The sequence below is a fragment of the Kogia breviceps genome, chromosome 2 (assembly GCF_026419965.1).
Source record: "Kogia breviceps isolate mKogBre1 chromosome 2, mKogBre1 haplotype 1, whole genome shotgun sequence".
NCBI classification, from domain to species: Eukaryota; Metazoa; Chordata; class Mammalia; order Artiodactyla; family Physeteridae; genus Kogia; species Kogia breviceps.
This window is the reverse complement of record NC_081311.1, coordinates 135,220,207-135,243,734: the sequence shown is the minus strand read 5'-3', so window position 1 is coordinate 135,243,734 and position 23,528 is coordinate 135,220,207. Positions and strand designations below refer to the sequence as shown.

Below are 23,528 nucleotides of genomic sequence, written 5' to 3'. Positions count from 1 at the left end.
CATCTAGATAATGTGTTGAAAGGCTATCTGTAGGCAAACTGAAATTACCAAGATTTTAGGCAGAGGTCATGCTGGAGAGAGTGCCAGTGAGGATGGAGCTAATTTCCTATTTTCAAAGGATTATATACTTGTGCAAACTCCTAAAAAGATGTATATCCACATGTAGAAATATTTTGAATCAATATTTTATACTGTTTTGGCTTTTAGTTTTGAATAGATTTATGATGCTAAAAAAAGAGAGAAAGAATAAAGCATACACAAAATAAAAACCTCTGAAGAACCTCACTTAGGATAAAGATTATTAATCTATATCCAGTCAGTATGGAGGCACAATGAAAAATACTTTTCTTTAAATTGTGACATTTATACAACAAAGGTGAAATATTATCTTCTTGTCAAATGCAGATAGTGAAGAATATTTTATTTGTATTTTTAACCTACAAAAGAAATGCATGATTACTATTAAAAATGCAAACTGAATAAAGGAAAATAAAGCAAAAATAAATATCCTACATATCAATCTTCCCATACAAGTCTTCCCTCAAAATAACCACTGGAAAAAATAAATAAATTTATTTATTTATTTGTTTTTATTTTTGGCTGTGTTGGGTCTCATTTCTGTGCACAGGCTTTCTCTAGTTGTGGCGAGCGGGGGCTACTCTTCATCGCAGTGTGCAGACTTCTCATTGTCGTGACTTCTCTTGTTGCAGGGCACGGGCTCTAGGCAGGCGGGCAGGCTTCAGTAGTTGTGGCGCATGGGCTTAGTTGCTCTGCGGAATGTGGGATCTTCCCGGGCCAGGGTTCGAACCCATGTCCCCTGCATTGGCAGGAGGATTCTTAACCACTGTGCCACCAGGGAAGTCCAATAAGTATCTTTTAAATGTTGGTAAGTACTGTCAAGTTTTCTTCCAAAAAGTGCTCATTTCTCTGCACTCTTACTAACACTGGGTACTAGTAAACTTTATAATCTTTATTAATATAATATAAAAGATGATTTCTTACAAAGACTATTTTGAGAAAAAAAAAGTATAACAGGGGACCCATTCTCATTATATATTAAAATATATTGTAAAGTTTCATGTTTAAGTAAAATTAAATAAATTAGTCATTGATATGGAATCAAATGCCCATGACAAGGCTCAAGATTAGATATTAAAAACTAACATATAATAACAATGGCTTTTTAAAACAAAGATAAGGGCTTCCCTGGTGGTGCAGTGGTTGAGAATCTGCCTGCCGATGCAGGGGACACGGGTTCGTGCCCTGGTCCAGGAAGATCCCACATGCCATGGAGCGGCTGAGCCCATGAGCCATGGCCACTCAGCCTGCATGTCTGGAGCCTGTGCTTCGCAATGGGAGAGGCCACAACAGTGAGAGGCCCGCGTACCACACACACACAAAAAAAAAGATAAAAGTTATCTTACTGGAAAAGATTGTCATAGAACTACTGACTAATCATTAATTTAAAAAGTAGGATCCCCATACACCATATCAAGTGGGATTTATCCCAGGGATGCAGAAGTGGTCCAACATCCACAAATCAATCATTGTCATACACCAAATTAAGAAATGAGACTAAAGATAATATGATCATCTCAATAGATGCAGAAAAAGCTTTCCAAAAACTTCAACATCCGTGATAAAATCTCTCCGCAAAGTAGGTATAGAGGGAAAATATCTCAACATAATAAGGACCATATATGACCAGCCCAAAACTAACATCATACTCAAGGATGGAAAGTTGAAAGCATTTCCCTCTGAGATCAGGAAAAAGACAAGGTTGCCCACTCTCACCACTAGCCACAGCAATTGGACAGGAAAAAAATAAATGGACTCCAAATTGGAAAGGAAAAGGTAAAACTATCACTGCTTGCAGATGACATAATACTATACATAGAAAATCCTAAAGATGCCACCAAAAACTACTGGAGCTCATTAATAAATTTAGTAAAGCTGCAGGATACAAAATTAATACACAGAAATCTGTTGTTTCTATACACTAACAACGAAGTATCAGAAAAAGAAATTAAAAATACAATCCCATTTACGATCACATCAAAAAGAATAAAACACCTAGAAATAAAACTAAGGAGGTAAAAGACCTGTACTCAGAAAACTATTCAATACTGATGAAAGAAACTGAAGATGGCACAGTTGGAAAGATATACCATGATTGTGGATTGAAAAATTTAATATTGTTAAAATGACCATACTACCCAAAGGTGATCTATTGATTCAATGCTATCCTTATCAAAATACCAGTTATTTTTAACAGAACTAGAACAAATAATTCTAAAATTTGTAGGAAACACAAAAGACCCCAAATAGTCAAAACATTCCTGAGAAACAAGAACAATGCTGAAATTATCATGTGCCCTGTTTTCAAACTACACTACAAAGCTACGATCATCAAAATGTATGGTACTGGCAGAAAAACAGACACATAGATCAATGGAACAGAATACACAGTTCAGGAATGAACCTACACTTATATGAGCAATTAGTCTATGATAAAGAAGACAAGAATATACAATGGGGGAAAAGACAATCTCTTCAAAAACTGGTGTTGAGAAAACTGGACAGCTACCTGCAAAGGAATAAAACTGAACTACTTTCACACACCACATATGAAAACAAACTCAAAATGGATTAAAGACTTAAATGTAGGACTTGAAACCATAAAACTTTTACAAGAAAACATAGTCAGTATGTTCTTTGACATCAGTCTTAGCAATATTTGGGGGGTATGTCTCCTCTGGCAAGGGAAACAAAAGCAAAAATAAACAAATGAGACATAACATAAGACTAAAAAGCTGTTGCACAGTGAAGAAAACTATCTACAAAATGAAAAGGCTACTTGTTGAATGAAAGAAGATATTTGCAAATGACACATTCAGTAGGAGGTTAATATCAAAATATACAAAGAACTCATACAACTAAACATCAAAAAACCCCAAACTACCCAATTAAAAAGTGGATAGAGGACCTGAATAGATTTTCCAAAGAAGACATACAGATGGCCAACAGGCACATGAAAAGATGCTCAACATCACTAATCAACAGGAAAATACAAATCAAAGCCAAAAGAAGATGTCATCTCATACCTATCAGATGGGCTATTATCAAAAAGACAATAAATAACAAGTGTTGGTGAGGATGTGAAGAAAAGGGAACACTTGGGAACCATTGGTGAGAATCTAAATTGGTATAGCCACTATAGCAAACAGTACGGAGGTTCCTAAAATAACTAAAAATAAAACTACCATATGATCCAGCAATTTCATTCCTGGGAATCTATCCAAAGAAAACAAAAACACTAACTTGAAAAGATACGTGCACCCCTATGTTCACTACAGCATTATTCACAATAGCCCAAATATGGAAGCAACCTAGGTTTCACTCAATAGATGAATGGATAAAGAATGTGCCATATATATATATATATATATATATATATATATATATATATATATATATATATATATATTACTAAGCCATATAAAGAATGAAATCTTGCCGTTTGCAACAACATGGATGGACCTAGAGGGGTTTATGTTTAGTGAAATAAGTCAGACAGAGAAAGACAAATACTGTATGATTTTATTTATATGTGAAATCTGAAAAACAAAACAACTGAACAAACATAATTAAATAGAAACAGAGTCATAGATACAGAAAACAAACAGTTGGTTGCCAGAGGGGCTGGGGGAAAAGAGAGAAATAGGCAATGGAGATTAAGAGGTATAAACTTTCAGTTACAAAATAAATGAGTCACAGGTATGAAACGTACAGCATGGGGAACAGAGTCAATAATTATGTAATATCTTTGTATGGTGACAGATGGTAACTAGACTTATCATGGTGATCATTCTGAAATATACATAAATAACAAATCACTATGTTGTGTACCAGGAACGAAAATGGTGTTCTAGGTCAATTATACTTCAAAACCAACCAAAAGAACAAACAAAAAAACTCAGAGAAAAAGAGATCAGATTTGTGGTTACCAGAGGCAGGAGGTGGAGGGAAGGGAAATTGGATAAAGGTAGTCAAAAGGTACGAACTTCCAGTTATAAGATAAATAAGCACTAGAGGTGTGATGTACAACCTGATAAATATAATTAACACAGATGTACCTTATAGATTAAAGTTGTTAAGAAAGTAAATTCTAAGAATTTTAATCCCAAGGAAAAAACTTTATTTCTATTCTTTAATTTTGTATCTATATTAGATGATAGAGGTTCTTTAAACTTACTGTGGTAATCATTGAATGATGTATGTAAGTCAAATCATTATGCTGTACACCTTAAACTTATACTGTGCTGTATGTCAATTATATCTCAATAAAACTGAAAGAGAAATATAAAGATTATGAAAGAACAAAAAGTTGGATCCCTAGCTCACACTATTGTTATAAGACACTAGATAAGCTAAACCTTAAAAAAAAAAAACACTTAAAATGCTGAATATTTATATAACCTTCAGATGAGTAGACTTTCTGTTACTCAACTATGGGAGAGCATCAAAATTTTACACATATATAAATAATGTGTAATATAAGTAAGTATATATATAACATATATAAATAAAGCATATGTATAACTTCTGCATATATAAAATATTAAGACACTACAGAGGGGCGGAGTCAAGATGGCAGAGTAGGAAGACATGGAGTTTGCATCTCCTCACAACTAGGGCACCTACTAGGTGCTGGTGGGGGACCTCAGACACCTCAGGGGAAGGGAGGAATCCCCGTGAGACCAGGTCCTCATCTCAGCACCATGACCTGGCTTCACCCAACTGCCTGCAAACTCCGATGCTGGATGCCTCAGGCCAAACAACCAGCAGGACAGGAACACAGCCCCACCCATCAAAAAAATTAGATGACAAAAAAATATGTTACAGGTGAAGGAGCAAGGTAAAAACCTACAAGACTAAAGATATGAAGAGGAAATACGCAACCTACCTGAAAAAGAATGTAGAGTAATGCAGACAAAATACAAGAAATGTTTAACAAGGATCTAGAAGAACTAAAGAACACACAAACAGTGATGAACAACACAATAATTGAAATGAAAAATACACTAAAAGAAATCAATAGCAGAATAACTGAGGCAGAAGAACAAATAAGTGAGCTGGAAGACAGAATGGGGAAATAACTGCCACAGAGCAGAATAAAAAGAAAGAATGAAAAGAAATGAGGACAGTCTCAGAGACCTCTGGGAAAACACTAAACACACCAACATTTTAATTATAGGGGTCCCAGAAGAAGAAGAGAAAAAGAAAGGGTCTGAGAAAATATTTGAAGAGATTATAGACGAAAACTTCCCTAACATGGGAAAGGAAATAGCCACCCAAGTCCAGGAAGTGCAGAGTCCCATACAGGATAAACCCAAGGAGAAACATGCAAAGACACATATTAATCAAACTAAAAAAAAATAAATTCCAAGAAAAAATATTAAAAGCAGCAAGGGAAAAGCAAAAATAAAATACAAGGGAATCCCCATAAGGTTATCAGCTGATTTTTTAGCAGAAACTCCACAGGCCAGAAGCGAGTGGCAGGATATATTTAATGTAATGAAAGCAAAAAACCTACAACCAAGATTACTCTACCTAGCAAGGATTTCATTCAGATTAAATAGAGAAATCAAAAGCTTTACAGACAAGCAAAAGCTAAGAGAATTCAGCACCACCAAACCAGCTTTACAACAAACGATAAATGAAGTTCTCTAGGCAGGAAACACAGGAGAAGGAAAAGACCTACAATAACAAACCCAAAACAATAAAGAAAATGGTAATAGTAACATACGTATCAACAATTACCTTAAATGTAAATGGATTAATTGCTCCAACCAAAAGGCACAGACTGGCTGAAAGGATACAAAAAGAAGACCCATATATATGCTGTCTACAAGAGACCCCCTTCAGACCTAGGGACACATACAGACTGAAAGGGAGGGGATGGAAAAAAACATTCCATGCAAATGGAAATCAAAAGAAAGCTGGAGCAGCGATACTCATATCAGATAAACCAGACTTTAAAATAAAGACTGTTGCAAGAGACAAGGAGGGACACTACATAATGATCAAGGGATCAATCCAAGAAGAAGACATAACAATTATAAATATTGAGGCACCCAACATAGGAGCACCTCAATACATAAGGTGAATGCTAACAGCCATAAAAGGGGAAATTGATAGTAACACAGTAATAGTGGGAGGCTTTAACACCCCACTTACACTGGCGGACAGATCATCCAGACAGAAAATAAATAAGGAAACACAGCTTTAAATGACACAATACACCAGATAGACTTAATTTATAGGACACTCCACCCGAAAGCAGCGGAATACACTTTCTTCTCAAGTACATACAGAATATTCTCTATTATAGATCACACATGGGGTCACAAATCAAGACTCGATAAATTTAGGAAAACTGAAATCATATCAAGAATCTTTTCCAGCCACAACGCTATGAGATTAGAAATCAATTAGAGGAAGAAAGCTGTAAAAAAACACACACACAGAGGCTAAACAATACGCTACTAAATAATCGAAATATTACTGAAAAAATCTAAGAGGAAATCAAAAAATACATAGAAATAAATGACAATGAAAACATGATGACCCAGAGTGTATGGGATGCAGCAAAATTAGTGCAAAGAGGGAATTTTATAGCAATTCAATCGTACCTCAAGAAACAAGAAAAATCTCAAATAAATAACCTAAACTTACACCTTAAGCATGCAGAGAAAGAAGAACAAACAAAATCCAAATTCAGAAGGAAACAAATAATAAAAATCAGAGCAGAAATAAATGAAATAGAAATGAAAAATACAAGAGCAAAATTCAATGAAACTAAAAGCTGGTTCTTTGAGAAGATAAACAAGATTGATAAACCTTTAGCCAGACTCATCAAGAAAAAAAGGGAAAGGATTCAAATCAAAAAAATTACAAATGAAAAAGGAGAATTTACAACTGGAACTGCAGAAATACAAAGGATCATAAGAGACTACTACAAGCAGCTATATGCCAATAAAATGGACAACCTGGAAGAAATGGACAAATTCTTAAAAAGGTACAACCTTGGGCTTCCCTGGTGGCGCAGTGGTTGAGAATCCGCCTGCCGATGCAGGGGACACGTGTTCCTGCCCCGGTCTGGGAAAATCCCACACGCCACGGAGCGGCTGGGCCCGTGAACCATGGCCACTGAGCCTGTGCGTCCGGAGCCTGTGCTCCACAACGGGAGAGGCCACAACAGTGAGAGGCCCGCGTACCACAAAAAAAAAAAAAAAAAAAAAAGGTACAACCTTACAAGACGGAACCAGGAAGAAACAGAAAATATAACCAGACCTATCAAGTAATACAATTGAAACTGTGATGAAAAATCTTCCAACAAACAAAAGTACAGGACCAGATGACTTCACAGGTGAATTCTATCAAACATTTAGAGAAGAACTAACACCTATCCTTCTCAAACTCTTCCAAAAAATTGCAGAGGAAGGAACGCTTTCAAGGCTCATTCTACGATGCCACCATCACCCTGATACCAAAACCAGACAAAGAAATCACAAAAAAAGAAAATTACAGACCCATCAGATGCAAAAATCCTCAACAAAATACTAGCAAACAGAATCCAACAACACATTAAAAGGATCATACACCATGATCAAGTGGCCTTTATCCCAGGGATGCAAGGATTCTTCAATATTCACAAATCAATCAATGTAATATACCATATTAACAAATTAAAGAAGAAAAACCATATGATCATCGCAATAGACATAGAAAAAGCTTTTGACAAAATTCAACAGCCATTTATCATAAAAACTCTCCAGAAAGTAGGCATAGAGGGAAAATACCTCAACATAATAAAGGCCATATACAACAAACTCACAGCAAACATTCTCAATGGTGAAAAACTGAAGGCATTTCCTCTAAGATCAGGAATAAAACAAGGATGCCCACCTTCACTACTATTACTCAACATGGTTTTGGAAGTCCTAGCCATAGCAATCAGAGAAGAAAAAGAAATAAAAGGAATCCAAATTGGAAAAGAAGTAAAACTGTCACTGTTTGCAGATGACATGATACTGTACATACAGAATCCTAAAGATGCTACCAGAAAACTACTAGAGCTAATCAATGAATTTGGTAAAGTAGCAGGATACAAAATTAATGCACAGAAATCTCTTGCATTCCTCGACACTAACAATGAAAGATCAGAAAGAGAAATTAAGGAAACAATCCCATTTACCACTGCAACAAAAAGAATAAAATACCTAGGAATAAACCTACCTCAGGAGACAAAAGACCTGTATGCAGAAAACTGTAAGACAGTGATGAAAGAAATCAAAGATGATACAAACAGATGGAGAGATACACCATGTTCTTTGATCGCAAGAATCAACATTGTGAAAATGACTATACTACCCAAAGCAATCTACAGATTCAATGCAATCCCTATCAAACTACCAATGGCATTTTTCACAGAACTAGAACAAAAAATTGCACAATTTGTATGGAAACACAAAAGACCCCGAATAGCCAATGCAATCTTGAGAAAGAAAAATGGAGCTGGAGAAATCTGGCTCCCTGACTTCAGAGTATACTACAAAGCTGCAGTAGTCAAGACAGTATGGTATTGTCACAAAAATAGAAATATAGATCAATGGCACAGGATAGAAAGCCCAGAGATAAACCCACGCATCTATGGTCACCTAATCTATGACAAAGGAGGCAAGAATATACAATGGAGAAAAGACAGTCTCTTCAGTAAGTGGTGCTGGGAAAACTGGACAGCTACATGTAAAAGAATGAAATTAGAACACTCCCTAACACCATACACAAAAATAAGCTCCAAATGGATTAAAGACCTAAATGTAAGACTGGACACTATAAAACTCTTAGAGGAAAACATAGGAAAAACTCTTTGACATAAATCACAGTAAGCTCTTTTTTGATCCACCTCATAGCATAATGAAAATAAAACCACCCATAAACAAATGGGACCTAATTAAACTTAAAAGCTCTGCACAGCAAAGAAAACCATAAACAAGACAAAAACACAACCCTCAGAATGGGAGAAAATATTTGCAAATGAAGCAACTGAGCAAGGATTAATCTCCAAAATATACAAGCAGCTCATGCAGCTCAATATCAAAAACAAACAAGGACCCAATTAAAAAATGGGCAGAAGACCTAAATAGACATTTATCCAAAGAAGACAGATGGCCAAGAGGTACATGAAAAGATGCTCAACGTCACAAATTATTAGAGAAATGCAAATCAAAACTACAATGAGGTATCACCTCACACTGGTCAGAATGGCCATCAAAAAATCTAGAAACAGTAAGTGCTGGAGAGGGTGTAAAGAAAAGGGAACTCTCTTGCACTTTTGGTGAGACTGTAAATTGATACAGCCACTATGCAGAACAGTATGGATGCCCTTTAAAAAACTAAAAATAGAACTACCATATGACCCAGCAATCCCACTACTGGGCATATACCCTGAGAAAAACCATAATTCAAAATGATACATGTACCACAATGTTCATTGCAGCACTATTTACAATAGCCAGGGCATGGAAGCAACCTAAATGTCCATCGACAGATGAATGGATAAAGATGTGGTACATAAATACAATGGAATATTACTCAGCCATTAAAAGGAATGAAATTGGGTCATTTATAGAGATGTGGATGGACCTAGAGTCTGTCATACAGAGTGAAGTAAGCCAGAAAGAGAAAAACAAATATTGTATATTAACGCATATATGTGGAATCTAGAAAAAATGGTACAGATGAAGCTATTGGCAGGGCACAAATAGAGATGCAGACATGTGCACACAGCGGGAAAGGGGAATTAACTGGAAAATTGGGACCGACATATATACATTACCATGTTTAAAACAGACAGCTAGTGAGAACCTACTGTATAGCCCAGGGACCTCAGCTTGGTGCTCTGTGATGACCTAGAGGGGTGGGATGGGGGAGGTGGCGGTGGGAGGGAGGTCCAAGAGAGAGGAGAGAAATGTATACAGCTGATTCACTTCGTTGTACAGCAGAAACTAACACAACATTGTAAAGCAACTATACCCCAATAAAAACAAGTAAATAAAAGGCACTATGAATTGGAAAACAATTGCTATGATAGAGAATTTTTTAAATGGTGTATTTAAAACACATTAAAAATCCTCATATAAATCAGTAAATATCATCACAATAAGACAAACTAGACAGGAACTCCCTGACAGTCCAGTGGTTAGGACTTCGCACTCTCACTGCCAAGGACCCGGGTTCAATCCCTGACTGGGTAACTAAAATCCCACAAGCCATGCGGTATGGCCGAAAAAAAAAAAAAAGAAAGAAACTGGGTGACAGATATGAGAAAACAATTCATAAAAGAAAGACACAAAGTCTCATTTTTTAAAAAATCAGGCAAAATTTTTAACTTCACTCTCAATTTAGCAAAGGCATTATATTTTCAACTACCAAATTTGAAAAAAATTAATGCTTCAACCCAGTATTAGCATGGTTACAAAGAAACTGGCATTTGTATGCAACGCTTATGGAAAATGTAAATCACACAAATTTTCTATGTGGCAATTATCCATACAGAACCTTGAAAATGTGCATATCATTTAATCAAGCAATTCAGAAATTTATCATAAGAACACAATAAAAATGTATATAAAATTTTAGCTTACATACTGCTTGTTGAAATATTTGTCACAATGGAATACTGAAAAAATCCAAGTGCTCAACAACAAGATTTTTGCTAAAGAAAATTAGGTGCTGTCATATGATAGAATAATATGCAGGCATAAAAATGACTGCATACGAGAACAAAGAAAACAAAAAGCAGTTTTTAACAAAGGGAGTACAGCATGAGCACATGTTTATAAAAGAACTAACCAAGTTACTAGTAAAAATATTTATGGTATAAAATGTTGGAATAAATTATATGTCCTTTAGTTTTTTCATGTGTGTTTTCTAAATGGACTCTAATGAGCGTATATTCGCTTTCTGGTAAAGGAAAATTCAAATTAGTTTAAATTTAATGCAAGGAAGAAATGGACACTGTGGTCCAGTAGAAGTTTCACTGAAACCACACTCAAAAACTGAAACTTCAATTAGTGCTGCATCGACAGTTTTAAGAAACTAAAAGTTTGAGTCCTTGAGTCTTTTGTAGACTTGGGACGGCTCATAAAATGGGGATTTCCCCTGAAGGCTTCTTCCACTCTCACTGAAATCCCACAGAAAAATTTAACCTTGGCTCTTTCATCTCTAGCTCCATCACCCAGAGTCAGGTATACTATATATATTCACAAGATTCCGTGAACTCTGCTCATACATCTCCATCACCACTGCTACCAGCTAGTCTAAACCAGCACTGCCTCTCACCTGGAGAGAAAACTATCTCATTAAGGATTTCTCTAACTTCATTCCTGTTTCCCTATAATCCATTCTCCACAAAGAGCCAGAATGATCATTTAAAAACACAAATCAGATTATGTCAGTTTCTACTTAAATCCTACTGATGGCTTCTAGATGCACTTCAAATAATAATTAAACCTTTATAATAACTTACAAATTCCTATAAGGGTTTGGCCTCTCTTTCCTTAGGGTATTTGCACTCATAATTCCTCCTCTTTGAAACACACAGCCCTGGATCTTCTCCTAGCTGAAAATTTATTTCAATTCAAATGCCACCTCCTCACTGATGCCTTCCTTAACCAGCCAAAGCTAACTGTCCTCCCCTCTTGCAACCATGTCCTTTTTTCATATTGTTCTATTTACTGTTGTTCATTGCATTTATTACCTTGTTCATTTACTTTTAAAAATAATTTATTTTCTTTATCAACTGGAATTTGATGACAGAAGTATTGTGTAGTTCTCCATTGTATCTCAAGTCTCTAGATCTTTGCCTGGAAAAGAGCAGGTGATTGATTCACTGGAGACATATAAATTATAGGAAATTGCCTTTAACAAAGAGAGATGAAAAGAATTACCAAACTTCCCAGCAAATTTGAAGCCACTTCCACAATTCTATTATAAAACATTTGGTGTTTTCCCAATTTTCGGTTTACTCTAATTGTGTAAAAAAAGGTTGAATCCACCCAGTGACCAGATCTTGGTTTCCAATACAACTCTCCAATAAAAAGCACCAGTGCTCCTTACAGATATGGCTGATTGTAAGACTAGGGAAGGGAATATACAAGATGAGCCTGGAACATCTTGTAGTGCTAGAACTTTTCCATTTACTTTTCTTCAAAATTTTATAGTGGGTCTACCTTCTGTAAAAGAAAGTAGATTACAGCTATTACAATGTTTGTGGTGGAAATGTGGACTACTGACTATTTGGACTATTGGGTTGGCCAAAAAATTCATTTGGTTTTAAGTAAAAATAAAAGACACTTTTTGTTTTCACAAAAAACTTTATTGAACAATGTATTCACTAACTAAATGAACTTTTTGGCCAACTCAATATGATCAAAGGGGAGGAAATGTCAAACAGGATGTTTGACCTACCTACACAAACTCATGTGTAGATAAAGACAAATATATCCAGATGTTCAGGGCAGCATTCTTTATAATAGTAAAAAAAAAAAAAAAAGTGGTAATAACCCTAAATATCCATTGTTATGGAATTGTTAATCATTTGTGATACATTCCTAATTTGTAGTTTAATGTAATATCACCAGGAAGAATTTATACTTTTGATTTGCAAAGTCACCTCCACCTCTGCTTCCACCCACTCAAATTTCTCTAAACCCAAATGCAATAAGGCAGAGAACACACTAATGTGTGAATATTATAGGGAGATAAGCAAACAGCTTTTACTTTTGAGTTTTAATATGATTTCACTTCATGTTCTTGATGCAGGCCATCTTTTCCTACATAGAAATAATATTTTGGTAGGCACTACTATATAGCTAATGGTATTCATCATTATCATTGAAATGTATATAAAATTCTAATGCTCTTAAATCAGTATAATATGAAATTACATTTTGATGATTAAAAGCTTAGTTGCCCTCATTGGAATGATGACCTTTCTTCTCTGAATCCTAAAGCAAGAACTTTTCCCAACATAGCAAATAATTTTTTTCATAAATCTTACTTTGTTATATTTAAACATCAGAGAAAATCATGTTAAACTTGTATTCTAGACATAAGACATGTGAAGTAGGTACTGGCAAAATCCAAATCCACAGTATTTTTAAATACAAAATTTATATTAAAATCACTTGAATTATTTTCCAAATTGGTTTCCCTTTGAAATAAACTTGTTTGTAACCATCACCAGTATTTAAAGCACACTGAGCAAATTGCATTAATAATTTATAGAGTAAAAGGTGATACAAATAGGAAAAGTAGTGGGTTTTTCTTTTCTTTTTTTCTATTGGAAGCATCTGAAAGTGATATGAAGTTGATTTTAAAAGTTATTTGTGAACTTTGTTAGAAAAGTTTTTTTCAATAGAAATTTTAGAAGATCTCGATGTGTACCTTTTAGCATGTTTGCTTACAACAGAAATCTGAAAAATATTATTCTAAGACCTGCCTTGTGTTTCCTATGACTTATTATAAAATTACAACATTAAAAAATAAGTATTTTTCAAAGGGAATTAACAACAAACCAAAGATAGAATTCAATCCCTTGAAAGTATACTGAGTTGAGAAGTGATGACCTAGTGTAACTGTGCAGGACCCTATGGGGCCTTCCCAGGACAGACCACCACTCCCCCTTATGATGTCTTACACCTGCCTCTTGTCTGTAGAAAAACTTCACCCAAAGAATAAATTTAATCAGAGAAGTAAGAAAATGCAGAAAGAAAGGAAAACTGTCAAGCAAGACAATATCAGTTTAGCCATTAAACAAAGTCAAGGAAGGACCTTTAGTTCTTCCTCAAGGGCTAGAGATAATATTCTGAGCCATGTCCTTTGAGTTGTTTTGCAGATACTGAAAACCCCACCAGGTGGAAGAAGTTGACTGCTGACCACAACCCCATAGACCCAGACCAGTTGGAACCAGAAGGACTAGCTGACCAGAAATTTGCGGCTCAGATCACAAGCAAGACATGGTGGCTACTTGGAACCACATGATCAAGACAATCATCTCTAAAAATAAGAGCTTATCCCCCTTCCCAGGAGGTAACCCTTTCCTCTTTTCCCTATATAATCTCTGAACAAAACCTGGGGAGTTGGGGAATTGTTTTTTTGAGACAAGAGTCCACCTTCTCCCCAGGACTGATGGTTTCCTCAATAGTTATCTTTCATTTTATCCAATACTTGTCTCTCAGTATTGGATTCTTCAGCAACAAGCAGCCCAACCTGAGTTTGGTAACACTAGGTTTGCTGCTGCATAGTTAGCACTTGCCTCAGAACCTGTACTACTAAGCATTGTCCATGACAATGGGTGTTAATGGAATTGAACTTGAATTACTGTTCCCATTTCAAATCATCAATTATCCCATCTGTGCCCCCCAAACTGCCCATGCTGCTGGTCAAGAAAATATGGAGACAAATAAACATCAAGTTCTGAAATGGATAAGGGTTAAGAGTTCCACAGCTGGCAATAATAACCCCAATTTTTATAATAACAAAAGAATAAAAGCAAACAAACACAAATAAAATTTAATTCTGTCTTAATATTTTAATAATTGCAAATTTGAGGCTAGACAATGATACTCTCATTTATAAAGCTTAGAAGCTGAATGAAGTAGTTAGGAACATATCTAAAGGTGACCCCTGAAAGAAGAAGACAGGAGGGAAGAAAAGAACACGGAGGGGCAGGGGTGAAATCTGCTTTACAGTGTTGCCCAAGGTCAGCCCTGAGGGAAGCTAAGTCATCTGTGTCTGTACTGCCACCTAAATGTCTGCTTCTGTTCTCACTATGGCCTTTCAGGCTCACCGTACAACTCAATAGAGTCAGGTCTTAAAACAAGGAAGTAATATTCTACCCAAGCAATTCTAAACTGAACTGAATTAATCTGACCTGAGAAAGCAGTTCTTTCAGAGGCTTCAGTGTGAAGGATGGGATTCTTCACCATGCTTGTGCCTTCTTCAAGGCTTCACATTCCTGTCCCATGGCATGTGATTGCAATGGAAGGCCTAGAAGAGATGGGGCTCTAGGAAAGATGTGAGAGGATTCTGGAACTGTCAATAGAAAGGGAGAAAGAACTTCTTTATAAAGGAGGTTAGTTCGCCCTAAGGGAAGGACTCGTAATTAAATTGACTTTCTTTTCTCTTTACACACACCCTTGTGAAAGTACTTAAGAAATGGAGGAAGGAAAAGGCAAGAGCTTGAATATTTAATGCAGATGCTGGCAAACCAGCCCTTACTAATCAAACTAACTAGATACGTGTAATAGATATGTGTCGGTCTAATCTTATGCATGTTCAAAATAAAACTTGTTTTTAAAGGTCATTCCGACTAAGAAACAGATAACCGAAGCAGATACAATAAGCTTACTGTGAAACAATGTTATTAGTTGCCAAATCAAGAATTAAGGCGGGCTTCCCTGGTGGTGCAGTGGTTGAGAGTCCGCCTGCCGATGCAGGGGACGCGGGTTCGTGCCCCGGTCCGGGAAGATCCCACATGCCGCGGAACAGCTGGGCCCGTGAGCCATGGCCGCTGAGCCTAGGCGTCTGGAGCCTGTGCTCCGCAACGGGAGAGGCCACAACCGTGAGAGGCCCGTGTACCGCAAAAAAAAAAAAAAAAAAAAAAAAAAAAAAAAAAAAATTAATGTGACTAAAATATTCTCTGAGGGAAAGTGTTTCGATACTGAGGATTAATTATTTCTTCCAGAAAGTCAATATGCCACAAATAGCCTTTTCTGAGGAACCAACTGATTTAAATAGAAGAGATATTTTATCTTACAGACAGGATTTAATTTCCAAGAACAGGGAGCCTAAAGTGAGCTATATTAGCTTTCCTTTATATCATCTCCTACCCCTTCTTCTGGTCTCAAAGAAAAAAACATTCTTGAACCTTCCCTGTCTTGTCTTCTGTAGGAATTTTATTTATTTTTTTGTTTCTTTTTTCTTCACTTTCTCTCTACTGACTTTATATCCTTACTCTGTGAAGAGGCTGAGGTTTCTCTAACCCTAACTAAAATCGAACCTTACCCCTCAAGATTAAAAAATGTTATCTTTATCTCCTTTCACTGATAAATGTCTTAAAATCTAAAATCACTCTTCAGCTTTCTCGTTTCCCATTTAGTCCTCAATCCAAGCCCATGTCTATGCAAATCTACTAAACCTCTTCTTTTAAAATCCATCCATGACCTAATAATAACAAAGTCCATCAGCTCCTACCCTATTCTCTTATTAATCACTTTATGGGTTTGCTATTGGTAGTCAGTTTAACTGCTTTGTCTCCTATGACACTGTTATTACTCTAATTTATGCCATTTTTTTTACAATCAATTAATATTCTCTCTAAACTTGTTTTACTCCACCTACTCTTAAAGTTATATCCCAGTCATCTTCACTCCACTTTTATTCCCTATTGATGTTCATTTATGTGTGACCTAATTCTTGCCAGAGCTTCATACATCCGTATATTCAGCTTTACCTTCTAATCTGATACTTGGATGTAAAATTTTCACGTTCCTCCAGAACATCTCTATGTGAGAGTATGTGTTAGTATGTAAAAGCATAACATCAAAAGCCAGATTCATTATCCTTACTTTTGCTGCTCCAGGGGAAAAAAATACAACACCCTCATGCTTCAACAGACTGGATTATTTACTATTCTTTATAATTTCCCTATGTAATTTCAACAGATTGGATTATTTACCATTCTTTATAATTTCCCTATATAATGTCCAATAGTTCACTATTTCTTTGTATTTGCCTGCCTCACCTTTGTGCCTGGAAAGAACAACTTTATATTCTTATTTAATTATACCAAACTCACTCTCAAAGATACAATTTAACTATCATATCCCCTTAACATCATTTTCTCTGGGCTCTAAGTTCTTCATGGACAGAAATTGTGACTGTTGGCTTATTCTGAATCTCAGGATGTACACAGTGCCTGGCACCAGATAGGTGCTCATATACCTGCCCCATTCACTTTCCCACCCTTCTTCATTCTGATGTTTATAATATTTTGAGCTATAGTACTATCTGTACATGCACATTTCCATGTTAAACTCCATGAGATAAACTATGTACCTTTGTTTATATCTCAATCCATCCCATGGACAGTTCTTGGTAGGTCTGTGGTACTCTGTAAATGTTGTATGTAAAAGTGACACATTTTAATCTCTTTTTTCCCCCTCAAGATATTGAAGAAATAGGGTGCAGCCTGTGCACAGGAGGTTTAAAAAAAAAAAGGAAGGCGAGGGCATGAGAGGATGTTCTTGTAGGGGTCGGTCGACCATATTTATAGTCTGTTCTATTAGGTAGGAGGAATAGAGTTGGAAGCTAGTATGTGACCATCCATATCATTCATGGGCATAGAGTAGAATAACATACCTCATCAAATGGGGAAAGAAGAATACTAAGAAACAGAGAATCTCCATAGCTGTTGTTTTAGTTTTCTTGAATGCCTTGTCAAGAGCCCTGAGAAAATTGAACACTGTATATAATATACCATTAGGCACAAAATTTGCCCAGACACACACACACACACACACACGCATACACAGAGTCAATATCAGCACACCTGGTATATGCCATTTGGATATGTTCACACTAGAGGTAAATTGTGTTACTGCTATGAAAGATTGAACACTGTCTGTCAATCAGCATTCTAGTCTTGCCTCTGATTCTAGTTATGTGGCTCTGGGAATTCCACTTAATCTCTCAGCCAGAAGTGTTTTTGATGAATGCTAATAATCTGTGTTCCTAAAATTTTTTCATGTATATAGAATCGTATGGAACTTAAATCTCTTTATAGATCCCAAATGTCAAAGAATGCATTTTTTTTTTCTCGGTGGTTTGAACCATTCTGTAAAATCTTTCTCCATAGCTTTCACAACCTCTGACACAGCACAACTACCAGTTTACAGAAAAAATGATGAGTAAGATAGAAACATCCTTCTGCACCCTCCACCTGCCACCTCCACCACCGGCACCACACACATCCACACAGACACACTGCTCTTTCGAAAGAGGAAGGAATGAGATATTTAAACACAATCTTACCAAAATAATTTTTAAATATTTTTAAATTTCATTATAAATTCATCTAAATGACAGTTGGGGCTTTTAAATACAGGATTTCTATATTGCTTTCTTCCTGTTAATTTTATAATAATAAAAAGAGAATTTAGGGGAAAGCATGAGAAGCAGCAGAAAAGCAAGGCGGTTGCATGCAATTTCCAGCTCCTGAGTCATTCCACTCTTTAGCACAGCTAATGTCACATGATGAAAAATAATTTTAAATGTGAGCATCTTATACAACATCAACTATTTTAAATGGCCACAGTCCTATCATCACAAATCCACCACAATCTAAGAAAAAAAATAATTTTCTCAGCAATTAATTTGTTTTCAGTTTACTCCTCACATCCATACTGGAGGGAGGGGGCAGGGTCTGTACCATCATTCCAAGTCTACTAAGCACATTACATAAATCTTCCACTCATGTGGGAGAAATGACTTACATATTTTTCCTAAAAGGGAAAAAAGCATAAATAATCTGTACCATCATTACTGGCAGGGATTGTTCAGAAGGCCTTTGGGCTCAGGATGTTGGCGTGCCTCGGAGGCTGCTATCAGAAGGCTCAGCCCTGGGCTTTGGCAAAGCCACTGCCATGTTAATCTGCTTCATTACATTTCTACAATTTGTTCACCCCATTAAGGAGCAGTATTTGCCTTGTGAAAGGAAGATCTATCCTTCACTTTGAAAGCTTTACCTTCAAAAGGTATACAAATATGGCCACAGATAGACACTAAAGGCCAGAAAGCCAAAGAAATATTAAAATACAGCACGTCAGAGTCAGAGCTCATTTCAGTCTAAGAAGATTTAAAGATGCAGAACAGACAGAATTACAGCTTTTGAATCTCTTAGATCCAAATCCAAGCTCACAAAGCACACATTTTAAATGTCATCATTAACATATATAACAATTCATTGAAAGGTCAAAGATAGAATCATCTTGGCTTACCTGAAATAAAGGGAATTGTAAATCATAGATCAGAATCCACATATGTGTTAAATATAATATTCTCCAACACAGTTATTCAGAATTCCCACTAGAGCAGAAAGTAAAATCTCACGTGTTCCATCCTCACTGAAGGAGAAAAAACAAGAAAGGACGACCGTAGCATCCTCTCTGTTTCTGCCTTAGCTTTCTGTTCTGACACATACTCAATGGTACCCACTGTCTGTTAGAAAGCAGCATGCTAAATTTAAAAAATAAATAAATAAATATGACAGCATCTTACATGACAGCTCCATCTCCTGGCCAAAAGTGGAATCATTTTCATTAATGATCCCTTGGCAATGTCACATCGAGTAAGTTTGATGTGGTTATAGCCCATAATTCCACTGTATTTGAAATCAACTACCTTAATTAATTGTAAAGTAAACATTTCAGAAGGATTAGCATATGATTTTTTTTACATTTGTAGTCCTACTTTGGGATTTACTTCAATTTACTTACATTGTATTTAACTTAAATGGAACCTTGTCATAGCATTATTAAAAATTTACTGCTTACCTAAAAACTTATTTAACTTTATTTGACATCTGAAAAAATAATATATGTCTCCTACAAAATAATTTTGGATGTCAAATTTATATTTCTTGAACACCACTTTGCGGAGATGTATAAGTTTTTGCTACTAGAGAAATTCGGCATTATGTTGTTGTTATTAATGTTGTTTGGGGGTGTTAAAGGATTGTAGTTAACGCAGGACAATGAAATTAACAAAAGACAAACTAGAAGATCTTTAGTTGACTCAAGCTTTTAAAGATATTTCAAAATATACAAATATCAAATTACATGCTATATGAAATTTGATAATTGTAGTACCCTATAGTGTATGGTTATATATTATTAGAAGGATAAGAGAAAAATTAAATTATTATAAGAATGCATTTAATAAATAACATCAGTTATACTGAGCATATCATGTGCTCAATATGTATTTGTTTATTTTTTCTATGGTTAATTGTGAAGTCCTGGTTAATTGTTAAATTTTGAAATAAACATATAGATTGTCCTTCTTCAACATTTTCACAATACCATTTAAATTTGAAGACATATGTATGAACTAAAGTGCTCCCTACTAGTCTTTGCTATTCCAAAGCCTTTCATTCGCTGCTACTGCAGAAACACTGTGACGCTGTCCGAGGTGCTGAAAACCAATTTCAGAACTCAAAGGTTCTAGGCCTTAAACTGGTCTCAAATGTTGTCTTTGTAATATTTCATATAAATTTTATTTTTAACGGTACTATATAATCCAGAATAAGTGACAGTATCTAAAATACAAATGTCGAAGTAATATTTTATCCACAGTATAGTATACATATTGACCAGAAGCCATAATGCAGATGAATCTATTCAATAAAAATATGATTATAACTCACACTTTCTTTGGATCCTCCACACAATATTTCATTTTATTCTTCATGATGTTATATTATGCAGATTGTTCCAGCATAAGTTCCCACACTGAATAGATGAAGTTACTTAAGTCTACTCTTCAGTAATTTGCTCAGAGTTAATTAATAAGCAAGTCAGAAGAACAAACCTGGTTCTCTAAATTTTACCTTACTTCTATTTCTATAATATAATTAAGATATATTTGTATTATTTTAAAAATACATAATAACATTGCACAAATAAAAAATTAAAGTGACTTGGCAGATCAAATTATTTAAATATGTACACTCAAACTATTTCCTCCCATAAGTTTCCTGCAAAAACAGGATACTGTTATAAACCCTCAGGGCACATAAGTTATGATAATTTATCTTAAATTTTTCAGCAAAGCACTCCTAATGGTCAAAAAAGATTGAACTCATAAGATTACAATCTGAGATGCCACAAACATGAAATATCACTGAAGCTTTTTACTTTATCTTTAAAATCATGGAAAGTTTATAATAATTTATGTAACATTTAAACACTTTTCTTAAAACATTAATTATTTTCTCATTATTTTGAATGTAAATTTCACCCTTTAGGAAGATGTGTCTAACTTATGTTGCGATTTTATGGACCTCCAGGCATGCCACCACACACTCCTGGGGACACAATACCCCCAGTGTGAGGACTATGAGATTAGACATAAAATCAATTTATCTTGGCAAATAGGTAATTACTTAAAAGTTTTTTTCATGTATTCCTTTCCAGCATAAAATTTCAGTTTTGACTAATCACACAACTAGGAGTTCAATATTAATAAGTGATACCTTTAAAAAATTATAAAATATATTTGCGTTCTTCATTTTTAGTGTGGTCTGTAAAAGTCACTGTAGCAAATGTAAATATTGTCACAATCCTTTTCTCCTCCTCATGTTCATGTCCTTTGCAATGTGAGTACCCTTAAGAGATGGGGACTATTTTGTAATCTTTTTTTTTAAACATCTTTATTGGAGTATAATTGCTTTACAATGGTGTGTTAATTTCCGCTTTATAACGAAGTGAATCAGTTATACATATACATATGTTCCCATATCTCTTCCCTCGTGAGTCTCCCTCCCTCCCAACCTTCCTATCCCACCCCTCTAGGTGGTCACAAAGCATCGAGCTGATCTCCCTGTGCTATGTGGCTGCTTCCCACTAGCTATCTATTTTACATTTGGTAGTGTATATATATATCCATGCCACTCTCTCACTTTGTCCCAACTTACTCTTCCCCCTCCCCATATCATCAAGACCATTCTCTAGTAGGTCTGTGTCTTTATTTTATTCCCATCTTGCCCCTAGGTTCTTCATGAACTTTTTTTTTTCTTAGATTCCATACATATGTGTTAGCATACGGTACTTGTTTCTCTCTTTCTGACTTACTTCACTCTGTATGACAGACACCAGGTCCATCCACTTCACTACAAATAACTCAGTTTCATTTCTTTTTATGGCTGAGTAATATTCCATTGCATGTATGTGCCACATCTTCTTTATCCATTCATCTGTTGATGGACACTTAGGTTGCTTCCATGTCCTGGCTATTGTAAATAGAGTTGCAATGAACATTGTGGTACATGACTCTTTTTGAATTATGGTTTTCTCAGGGTATATGCCCAGTAGTGGGATTGCTGGGATGTATGGTAGTTCTATTTTTAGTTTTTTAAGGAACCTCCATACTTTCTCCATAGTGGCTGTATCAATTTACATTCCCACCAACAGTGCAAGAGGGTTCCCTTTTCTCCACACCCTCTCCAGCATTTATTCTTTCTAGATTTTTTGATGATGGCCATTCTGACCGGTGTGAGATATCTCATTGTAGTTTTGATTTGCGTTTCTCTAATGATTAATGATGTTGAGCATCCTTTCATGTGTTTGTTGGCAATCTGTATATCTTCTTTGGAGAAATGTCTATTTAGGTCTTCTGCCCATTTTTGGATTCCTATACACTAATGATGAAAAATATGAAAGTGAAATTAAGGAAACACTCACATTTACGATTGCAACAAAAAGAACAAAATATCTAGGAATAAACCTACCTAAGGAGACAAAAGACCTATATGCAGAAAATTATAAGACACTGTTGAAAGAAATTAAAGATGATACAAATAGATGGAGAGATATACCATGTTTTGGATTGGAAGAATCAACATTCTGAAAATGACTCTACTAACCAAAGCAATCTACAGATTCAGTGCAATCCCTATCAAACTACCACTGGCATTTTTCACAGAACTAGAACAAAAAATTTCACAATTTGTATGGAAACACAAAAGACTCCGAATAGCCAAAGCAATCTTGAGAAAGAAAAACGGAGCTGGAGGAATCAGGCTCCCTGACTTCAGACTATACTACAAAGCTACAGTAATCAAGACAGTATGGTATTGGCACAATAACAGAAATATAGATCAATGGAACAGGATAGAAAGCCCAGAGATAAACCTGTGCACATATGGTCACCTTATCTTTGATAAAGGAGGCAAGCATATACAATGGAGAAAAGACATCCTCTTCAATAAGTGGTGCTGGGAAAACTGGACAGGTACATGTAAAAGAATGAAATTAGAACACTCCCTAACACCATACACAAAAATAAACTCAAAATGGATTAAAGACCTAAATGTAAGGCCAGACACTATCAAACTCTTAGAGGAAAACAAAGGCAGAACACTCTATGACATAAACCACAGCAAGATCCTTTTTGACCCACCTCCTAGAGAAATGGAAATAAAAACAAAAACAAACAAATGGGACCTAATGAAACTTAAAAGCTTTTGCAGAGCAAAGGAAACCATGAACAAGATGAAAAGACAACCCTCAGAATGGGAGAAAATATTTGCAAATGAAGCAACTGACAAAGGATTAATCTCCAAAATTTTTTCATCTTTTATCAGTGCTGACCTTATGATCTGGCAGTAAAATGTAATA

The 23,528-nt window shown here is 35.5% G+C and overlaps 1 protein-coding gene across 2 annotated transcripts in view; it reads right to left on the bottom strand.

The window, feature by feature from the left end:
• The window catches only part of SCN2A (sodium voltage-gated channel alpha subunit 2), a 148,324-nt gene extending 128,948 nt beyond the window's left edge, over window positions 1-19,376 (bottom strand). The window contains exon 1 of one of the 2 annotated variants that reach the window (XM_059052411.2): window positions 19,131-19,376. Coding sequence is in view for 1 of the 2 variants with exons in the window: in XM_067026221.1 (XP_066882322.1) it covers window positions 19,131-19,156 (26 nt within the window). In the remaining variant the exon portion in view is untranslated. The remainder of the gene's footprint in view (window positions 1-19,130) is intronic. The other variant, XM_067026221.1, reaches the window with a different exon arrangement.
• Window positions 19,377-23,528: the final 4,152 nt, after the last annotated feature.